This window comes from Ovis aries, chromosome 10, assembly GCF_016772045.2.
Source record: "Ovis aries strain OAR_USU_Benz2616 breed Rambouillet chromosome 10, ARS-UI_Ramb_v3.0, whole genome shotgun sequence".
Lineage (NCBI taxonomy): Eukaryota > Metazoa > Chordata > Mammalia > Artiodactyla > Bovidae > Ovis > Ovis aries.
The window spans coordinates 61326189-61336423 of NC_056063.1; the positions used below are offsets into that span (position 1 = coordinate 61326189).

General features: G+C 35.4%; 1 protein-coding gene across 2 annotated transcripts; it reads right to left on the bottom strand.

Moving 5' to 3' along the window:
* Positions 1-268: 268 nt before the first annotated feature.
* SLITRK6 (SLIT and NTRK like family member 6) lies at positions 269-6837 on the bottom strand. Of its 2 annotated transcripts, XM_060394201.1 has the most exons (3): positions 6367-6837; positions 2693-4006; positions 269-2101 (listed from the first exon to the last, which is right to left on the bottom strand). In XM_060394201.1, the coding sequence occupies exons 2-3, from the start codon at positions 3981-3983 to the stop codon at positions 1455-1457; spliced, it is 1938 nt and encodes a 645-aa protein (XP_060250184.1). In that variant the 5' UTR covers positions 3984-4006; positions 6367-6837; the 3' UTR covers positions 269-1454. The 2 variants fall into 2 exon arrangements, with proteins under 2 accessions (XP_060250184.1, XP_004012248.1); XM_004012199.6 differs by having other exon boundaries at positions 269-4006.
* Positions 6838-10235: the final 3398 nt, after the last annotated feature.

The following is a 10235-nucleotide window of genomic DNA, read 5'->3' on the forward strand; positions in this document are numbered from 1 at the left end:
AGAAAATGAAATCATTTTTACTTAATAGTAGGAAAATAATTTGCCAGGAAGGGAAAATTATGGGCCATTTAGTTGGGCTCCATGACAATCACATCGTGACACTGAAAGGCCTTTTCACACATGGTAAAGCAAATGCTCTGTGTGGGTGACAACAAATAGAAATCCTGTTTTTGTGTGTTTTGTGCCTAAGTGCCTCCATGAATGTGCATGTGTTAATCCTGACTCTTCTGATTACAGATCAGACTAATTGAAGAAAGCACATATAAAAAAGGGTTTTCATTTTAGTTTTATTGTAGTGAGCAGTACTTTTAATTTTCTTGAAAGGCACCCAAGAATAATTACCTTTGTGAACCAAAAATATACAAAACTGTACAGAATAAATAGTTCATAAAAATCTAGCTATACTTTCTTGTAAAATAAAGCTACATTGTCCCGCTCTTGAGGCAACTTAAACCACTTACCCTTAGACGTGCCTTTGCTACTAATTTATGGCATCTATCAGTGTACATCAATAAAAATAAAATATTTTTTCCTATTTGTTTACACCAGTGAAGTATTACTTGCCACAAGAAACATATTTCTATCTCGGTATTCAAATTTACAAAGGATTAATGCTATGAAAGAATCCAAACTTAATAGATGCACTAATCATATTTACAGTTGAATATCAGTAGCATTTTCAAAATATCCCAAGAGTAAGAATTAAACTTTGAGCACAAATGACATACCTTAGTTCACAGCAGCATTAACAAGAAGATTGTCCACACAAAATGTGCAGAAAAACCAAAATGTTTTCTTCCTCATTCCACCTGAACTGTTAATCATTCTTATTTTTAAATTCAGAAAGCATTTCAGTGGCATTTTTTAATTCTCAAAGTTTCAAAGTTTTGAGCCACTCGTACCCTATGTAATTCAACTTTCCATTTTTTCTTTTCTATTACTATTTGTTAATTTTAAAGTTCCAGTTCCTTTTGCCTTTATCACAAGAAAAGTTGGTGTATCTAACAACTTACACTTTTGTAAGTACATATAATGATTTTATAAACAGTATATTCCTTACATATTATAGCTACATTTACTGTTACAGTTTTCAAATGACAAAAATCCAATTCTATTTAATCCATGGGTAATATAACTCAAGAAATTAAGGGTTAAATAGTAAACCCTTTTAGATGTGCAAGAGGACATCTATGAAACACTTTACTTATATGGGAAAATATTAATATAATCCTTGAATGATTTACATGCAAGGACTTATTTTATTGGGGATAGACAAAATTGCCTGAAGACAATGCAATGGCTTCTCCCAGTGATCCCTGAGTTTCTTTTTCTTTTCCCATAGGATTGCTGCTGTGCTTAAGTTCTGATTGATGACACACTCATATAAGGCACTTATATACAACGTCTGGACTTAAGACAGAATCACAGCATTTCTGCAGAAGCCCTTGAACTCTCTATGTTTGCTGCTCCAGGACTTCTAAGTAATCAGGTTCAGCATGTAAATTAGCTTTCAGCTCAAAATACTCATTTTTAGTCTGTTCCACTAATACCTTCCTTGGCCTTGAGTACATTAATGTCTCCATCAACTTTAACTCTTCATGGGCTCCTGGATAATGTACCTCCATATCAGGCTGAAGTTGAGCAATGTTTTTCCTTAGGTATTCTGTGATTCCCAGTTGCTGAAGTTCCCTTTCTTTCTCTAAAATATTCCTATATAATGAACTGGCATCCTGGAAGGTTAAAAATTCAGTGGATTGGTCTGTGGTTTTGTACTTCATATTTGAACCTGTGAGTGGGGAGTGGTTTTCTCGTTCTAAAAGACTTCTTTGGAGATGTTTTGCATCACTTCCCTCTTTCTCATTCCTTTCTTCTTCTTCTTCCAGATGCTTTGGGCCAAAGGATGGGCTCCTATAGACATGAACCATGGGGCTCACCATGTGCTGCTCATAGAGTGATGCTGTGGGTCTTTCAGTAGTATGGTGAGTTGTTTTATGGCCGTACATGCTATACTGGAGATGCACAGGACTGGTATCTCTCATCTGCTCATCTGCTTGTTTCTTTTTGTATCTTCTCCTGCGGTGGAGAACAAGAACCACTATCCCTGCAGCACAGAACACAATAGTTATGAATACAATCAGCAGACCTAATATTAAAACAGATAGTGGTACAGCATCAGTAAGTGATTTAAAAATATTATCAGCTGTAGTTGTGGTTGTAGGAGTATTGACAAAGATGTAACTAGTCTGAGTTGGCAGGGATGGGTTATTGACCAAACCCGGACAAAGAAGTTCACTATTGAGTGCTTTCAATTCCTTTTTGTGTAAGTGCTCCGGAGAGGTGCAGAGTATTTCATCTGTCACTGTGTTTTTACTTAACTTTTGTATCCATTGCTGCAATCCAACCAGGTCACAGGAACAATCCCAGGGGTTGTCCTCAAGGTCAATCTGGGTCAGTAAATCAAGGTCATCTAAGATATTACTTACAGGTAGATGAGTAAATTGGTTTGTTTTAAGGTTTATCCTTGTGAGAGGAACCCCTGAAAAAATATGTGGTGGTAAAACTTGTAGGAGGTTGTTGTTTAAATAGAGCACTTTCAGTTTAGGCATTGGGTTGAAGGTTCCGGGTAATATTTCCTTAACACCATTGTATTCAAGATATAAGTACTCAAGATTGTGGAGACCAAGGAACATACCTCCACTCAATTTGGTCAGGTGGTTACCATTCAGATAAAGCTTTTGTAATCTTGTTAAATTCATAAATGATCCTTCTTCAAGAACCTCAATACGATTGTTTCCCAAGTGAAGCATTTCCAAAGTGAAGTATTCCACTAAATCAGACTTCAGTAATGTATGAATGATATTCCCTGCAAGAATAAGCTTTCTAGGATTTTGTGGAGGAGGTTTTAGATCTGATAAACTTTCAATATTGCGCTCTTGACAGTGTATTAAAAGTCCTGATGGGGAGAGTACTTTGCAATTACAAGGAATAGGACAGTAGAGTCCCGGAAGTTGAGTGAATGGCTTTGTAATATAAGGTATTAAACCTGGTGGTTTGGTGGGTGGTTTTAAAAGAGACGTGGTCTTGGCTGACATGTGACTATCGCTTATTGAAGAGGTTACTGCCAGATGTAATGATCCAGAAGGATCCTCGTGTTCTTCGTATACTGGTGGAGTGGGGCAAATTGATTCCTTTTTCAGCCGGCTTAGTATGCTTCCTTTGAAAAACGGAGGGCTGTTGCATACAACATCACCAATTACAGACTGTGGGGGCATGTTTTCCAACCAAAGTTTTAGCTGTAATAAGTCACAATTGCAGGCCCATTTATTGTCCTCCAATTGGAGATCCAATATTCGGCCAATGTGTTCTAAAAAACCAACATAAGGCAATGTTTGCAACTGATTTCCACGAAGATCTAGATGCGTTAGAGGAACAAATCGAAATATGTTTGGAGGAAGACTCTCAATAGCATTGTCATTTAAAATTAACACTTTAAGTCTGTTGAGCTTGCTAAAGGCACTTGGTTCAATCACTGTAATGAAATTGTTATCTGCTTGTAGGAATTCCAGGTTTTCCAGTCCATGGAAGGTATCCTCTTTAAGAATTTCTAGAGAATTGTGATTGATATGAAGTTGCTTAAGAAGGCCAAGGCCATTAAATGCACCAGTCTCAATATCTGCAATATTGTTAAATCCAAGGTGTATTGAGATAGCATTGGTAAGCCCAGAAAAGTCATTTGTGTGAAGTACTGTCAAGCCGTTATTTAGTAAACTTAGATGGAAATGTCGTGATGGTGGCACACTAATTTGGGATAACTTCTTAATACCTTTCTCTTCACAGTTTATTAGCATCGTGCCATCTTTTTCCTCACAATTGCAAAGAGAGTCACAAGAACCTCTGGTCGATGCAGAGGACATTGGAGATTGGGACTGTGAAGATATACAGGCAAGGAGAGATGAATACAAGAGATGAATCCAGAGCTTCATGTTGTCATGTGATGGATCTGATTCTGCAAAATACAATGCAATAGCAATGGGCTTTAGTGGCCAGCAGCAGGGAGGAGATGAATCTGACATTTTCAAAATGATAGGTTTTCTCCTAATAGGCAAAATATTAATTATTTTAAATATATAATTGCATTGCTGAGTCCACATTTTCTTTTATTTTTTTACAAATAGGACCAGTAGATTTGTTTTACTTTTAACTTTTATTATGATAACAATTTAAAATTTAGGTCAAGGATAACTTCAAGTATATCAATTTGTGTTCATATCACCAACTAATTGCATTTTAACAGATGTGAGGGGTGTTGGCTAAATGGACCATTGATAACTTGATATGATGCAAAGGTGTATATTTGAGAAGACCTTAACTTTTTCATTTTTTTTAGCTTAAACTAGATGATGACTCTTTTTTTATATTTATTTTTAATTGGAAGACAGTTGCCTTACAATATATTGCATTGGTTTCTGCCATACATCAACATGAATTAGTTCCCTCTCTCTTGAACCTCCCTCCCACCTCCCACCCCTCTAGAAATAGCCAGAAGCGAGAGACCTGTAGGAAATTAAAAAAAAATAGAAAGACTGTATGTATGCATTTCCTTTAGTTCTGTTTATGAACTGGATATCACAATATAACATCTAATAACTCTGTGTTTAACCTGCTTTGATTTTGGCCTAAGATATTAATGCCATTATTTATTTTAAAAACTTGAGAAAAATGTAGTAAAGTAAACCTTTATAAAAGAATTTTTACTATGCTGTCTAGGGTAGTTTGTATAAGCCTAAGTATCAGATATATACGTTTAAAGGTATCCATTCAAATTTCACACTTTAATTTCTAGAGGTGAAATATTCACTGTTACTTTTAAATTATTCTGTGGATAAGGTTAACATCATAAAAACTAAAGAAGAAAAACTGACCTGTGACACACATTTCTGGCTCTTACAAAAGAAGGAACAATATGTCATATAAACTTCTAATAAATGACTTCCTAATGAGGTCTTGAACCAGGATTTAGGGCACTGAATATCTCATAATTAAGCAGCTGATCTTCTTTATTGTAAGGCTTAATGATGCAAACAATAAACTCTGAAACAAACTTCACTCTAAAAATATTTGAAGATTTCTCTAATTTGGTAAATAAAAAATGACAGTTCAGGATAACACATCACATATTCCAACTCCTTAAAAATGTGATACATGGATCTGAAACAGCAATTAAAAGAAATGCTAACTCTAAAATAACAGCAGTGGTGTGGTAAACACTTTGAACTCTAATGTATCTGATTTTATTATCTTCCTTCAAATAGTGCATTTTAAATTTAGACTAAATTCAAAGGTAAACAAACACCACATCTTGTAACTATTCAAATTTTGGAAATGATAGATGCTTTCATTTGTCTGGATAGGATGTAAACAGTAATTTTGAATCTAATTAAAATTCACAATCAGGTAATACATCCCCAAACCCAATCAATAATCTCCAAAGTAAACTTTCATTCCATGAAAATACACAGTCTTATTGAAAACATATATAGTATGAAGTTTCTGAAAGGTAGAAGACAACCAAAGACATGAAACAATTGAGTAGTGCCTTTCTATAGGAAGGGAAAGTTAGCTGACTGAATGTTTCCAAAGGAAAATAGTTTGATTCTAAACAGCTCTGAGGGCTATGCTTAGAATCGAGCAGCTTGGAGTTGGAGTCTTCAACTTGTGGATTAGCTTCACAGCTATTCTCCGTATTTCTCCTTAGATGACCAAGAAAGAATACTCTTTATTTCACCAGACAACGCATCTTAAGAAAATAGTGAATAACTTCCAGATGAGAATTTCTTGTTATTTTTATCTCACGTGCATTTTATGCTCTTCAAAAAGTCATAGGGAACAGTTTCTAATGTTTTCAGAAATACACATAAATATTAAAAGTGGTTCTATATTGATAGTATAGAGATACTGTGTTAAAGAGGTAAAAAAAAAATCTCTATTTACATATTTTCAAGTCAGAAAGAGTAAATATACAAAGAATCTTTTGATATTCTGCTTGTATTTGAGATTCAACAATGGTATTTGGAAGTAATCTTTCCTTCACAGAGCACACATAGGTTAGTTTCCAATAACAAACTGCATGCTGTAAAAGAAATAGTGGCAGATTATTTTACTTCTTCTCCACAGCCAGCTGTTAGTCTAGATGTCTGCTGCTCAGAAAAACAGGCATCTGCTACCGCATTAGTTGTGCCAGTGAACAGGAAAGAAACTGGATATCCTTTAATGCAAAGTTCTTTTTTAGAGAGGCAAACATATTTTCAATCACTTTAGAATAATGCAAAAATAGGTATAAGGAAATCCTGGAAACATTCATCTTACCTGTAAAGCAGAGACTTCCTGACGTTATCTGTAATGCACAGCTGGAAGAGATGTTCAAAGTAAATTCAGTTTCTTTATTAAAAAAGAAAACACCAACCACCGTGTTCTTTCTTCTCAAATATCACTTTTTGGCAAGTTCCATCGCTTTATAAAGTTAAAACCTCTGGTCCAAGACAAAATGCTGAGCATTTCATTGAAAACATTTCAAGCAGACTGCATACTAGATCATCCTGAAGCAGTTGTCCTTTTATTCCCCAATTAAAATTCACGGCATACTTCACAGCTATGCTGACTTTTTTTGCATATAGTTAACCATTTGCAAGCTGCTGCATGCAGTAAACAAACAAGATGTTTAACAGAGCTGAGATTGATCACTCTTGCTTTCTTAGGCTGTAGATCCAAGCTGCAGCCCTGTTCTCCTTCCTCCCTTTCTAGTCTTTCTTGTTAGCTCAGTTTGTTATTAGTCAGATTGCCAAGGGCTAGGAGGTAGGCGTAAATAAAGAGACTTCTTGGCTTTTGACTCAGCCTTTAAGCCCTTCCCCATCAGAGCGCTTTATTCTGCCAGTGTCATTTAACACAAGAGACAGCTCCACCTTGGGACTCAACTCCTCCTCCTGCAAACGGTCTTCCTCTCCCTTTAAATACCAAATATAGTGCAAGTGAATTTTGATGCAAATAATGACATGTGTTTAATAATATTTTGTTACTACAGCAGACTAAATCATACACTAAAGTCTCATCTAGCACAGTATTGTACTGTTTGCACACATGTTCAGAAAAACTGTAAGCATGCTACCTATAGCTCCAGTTTTATTTTTTTAACTGGTACTTAAGGTTGAAATTGTGTACTAATTAAATCTTAAGATGTTAGCATGAACTGTTTTCCTAAAATACTTGTAGTTTTGTATTTACCATTTGAAAAGCAATTTAAAGCCTCATGTCTGAGATTCTTAAGTTTTATACTTCATTATTTCTTTCCCTACAGCTAGTGTTCAATTATGAGACTAGAAATGAAGTGTTTTTGTTTTTCAGGTAGATAGTATTTATTTGGAATGGAAATATGATCATTTAAAAATGCATGAAAGAATCTTAATTATACATGGTTTTCTTTAGTTGAAAACAACTTATCAGTCTCAAAAATATGAAATTGTCTTTCCAGATAAAATGAAATAAGCATTTTCATCATGTAGTGATTTCAATATATAGCAATTACAATAACCCGATTTTTATGATACTAACCCTGGGAGCATTTTTTCCTAAAATATAATATTTAATAAGTTACTTGTTTCTTTAGCTCTTAAAAGTTTCTGAATTATCACCAATGAAACTCTCAACTGTCAGATTCTTTATTTCCCCAAATGCCTGTGTTTTAAAAATCACTCCTCTTTACCTACATTCCAAGAACCTGAACTTTTTCCATAGCCAAAATAATATACTAAATGCTGTCGTTGATTCATTTTGAAACAGTCTGTGTTTAGAAACTGTCTTGCCTATAGGTTCTAGAGGTTACCTATATTTTATTAGGTCCCATTTCAGCAACAGCTATTCTTTTTAAAAAAGAGGTTTTATGCAGTTTATATTATTAAAACCGGAAAATATAAGATTAGGTTGTTATTTAATGATTTTCTGCAGTTATGCTTTCAGATTCACAAAGTTCTCACATCTGTGGAACAGTTGTTTTAAAAGCTAAGGATTTTAAGGCAATTTATAATATTCTCAGTTTCCTATATTATACAGTTTCTCATGCATTAAGTTCATCTTTTATTTTAATAGCATTATGTGCTTTAAAGTAGAAAGAGATTATAATATGGATGAGAGTGTGGAGATAGAGAGTAAAGATATGGAATGAGATAATAAGGGGAATAAAAGAAGCGAATTACTTTTTGGCACAGTCTGCTGCTAGCTGAGGGTCAAGTTAACTTAAATCAGTCTAATGCTTTAGATGGGTGGTGACGAAAAATAGAATCAGTGAGAAAAGAAGGAACTAGAATAATTTCCCTCCCAACACTGTAGACATAATTCTCCAAATGCATTCACTTAGGTTTTAGAGGCAAAATCACAGGAGAGATGCTCTGAAATACAGTCTATGGTGGAAAAGCTGTTCAAATAGCCATATGAGAACAAATGGAATGAAATTTTTGGTAAATTGAATATCTTCTCCAGCTGGAGGATGTGTTTATTTTATTCATAATGTATACCTAGCATATATTTGATGTTATTTATCTTGAGTCTTTTACCTATATGTAACATGTCATTATTTTTCATGCATAAGTTACTGGTTAACTACACAACAGTCAGGGGGGAAAGAAGTGAATAAAAGCCTTTGAAATAACTCTCTTTGTTGGGAACATAAAGGTTAGGTATGCATTCTGTTTGAGAAGAATTCTGTAACTTTTAACTTAATTCAAAGGAGTAATATTGGTAATGCATTACTTAGTATTACCTCAAACTTAATAATATACAGCTTAACACATTCACAGTGAAGTGAAGTGAAAGTAGCTCAGCTGTGTCTGACTCTTTGTGACCCCATGGAATATACAGTCCATGGAATTTCTAGGTCTGAATACTGGAGTGGGTAGCCTCTCCCTTCTCCAGGGGATCTTCCCAACCCAGGGAATGAACCCAGGTCTCCTGCATTGCAGGTGGATTCTTTACCAGCTGAGCCACAAGGAAAGCCCAGGAATACTGGAGTAGATAGCCTCTCCCTTCTCCAGGGGATCTTCCTGACCCAGGAATTGAACTGGGGTCTCCTGCATTGCAGGCGGATTCTCTACCAAAGCCTAATAGCTAAATCCACCAATCTCTATCTTTTGTTAGCTGTAATTCCTCAGTTGTTTCACTCAGTCAGTAATGCAGCCATCGTTTCCAAAATGCTCATGGCCAGTGTGTTAATTATTGTTGCATGCATACATGCATGCTAAGTGGCTTCAGTCATGTCCGACTCTTTGTGACTCTGTAGACCAGCCCATTGCCCACTAAGCTCCTCTGTGCATGGGATTCTCCAGGTGAGATCACTGGAGTGGGTTGCCATGCCCTCCGCCATGGAATTTATCTTAGCAACATTTTTAATTTCCAATGATTACATGGAAAAGTACTTTCCCAGTGTAGCTTGCTCCAAGTATTAATGATAAATTTAAGTGATCATAATAAACTCTCAGTGTTAGTATTTTTCCATGTAGTTTACCCCTATTGACTCCATATTGGAAAATTTTAAGGTATAATCATTTTTAATGATATGTTCTAAGTTATGCTTCTTTAGAATGTGCATCTTAAATAATAAACATGAAAGTATTCTAGTCACATTGAAGAGTACCAAACAGTCGGAAGAAATATACCAGTTTGTGTTGGTTCCTTTAGAGTGACAGCATACGTAAGGTAGCACAGTTCATTCACGGTGAGGACTTTGGAGAAGGCTTCTCCTTCTCTGCTTATATAGGTAGTGGAGGGGATCATCTTACAAATGCAACGTGACAAAGACCAGATGAAAGATATTTTATCAGACTGATAATGTATATGGAACAAAGAGAATGAAAATACCCAAGATTGCTCACTGGAAAAAGGAAAAATAAAAATAACAATGAACGATTTTTTAATGCTGTTTAGGTCTAGTTCTACCTCAGAACATCTCTCCACCTTTTTCAGTGCCACATTTAAGTGGTAAAGTGAAGATGTATGTCAAATTTATTTTCACTTAAGAGAATGGAAGGTTTGAAGAGAGAAGCCTTTTGTACCAAGTATGGTATAGTGTGCACCTGTGTGCTCATTGGTGTCTGACTTTTTGTGATTCCCATGGGCTGTAAATTTCCCCAGGCTCCTCTGTCTACAGGTTTATCCTTTCAAGAATACTCTAGTGGGTTGCCATTTCCTCC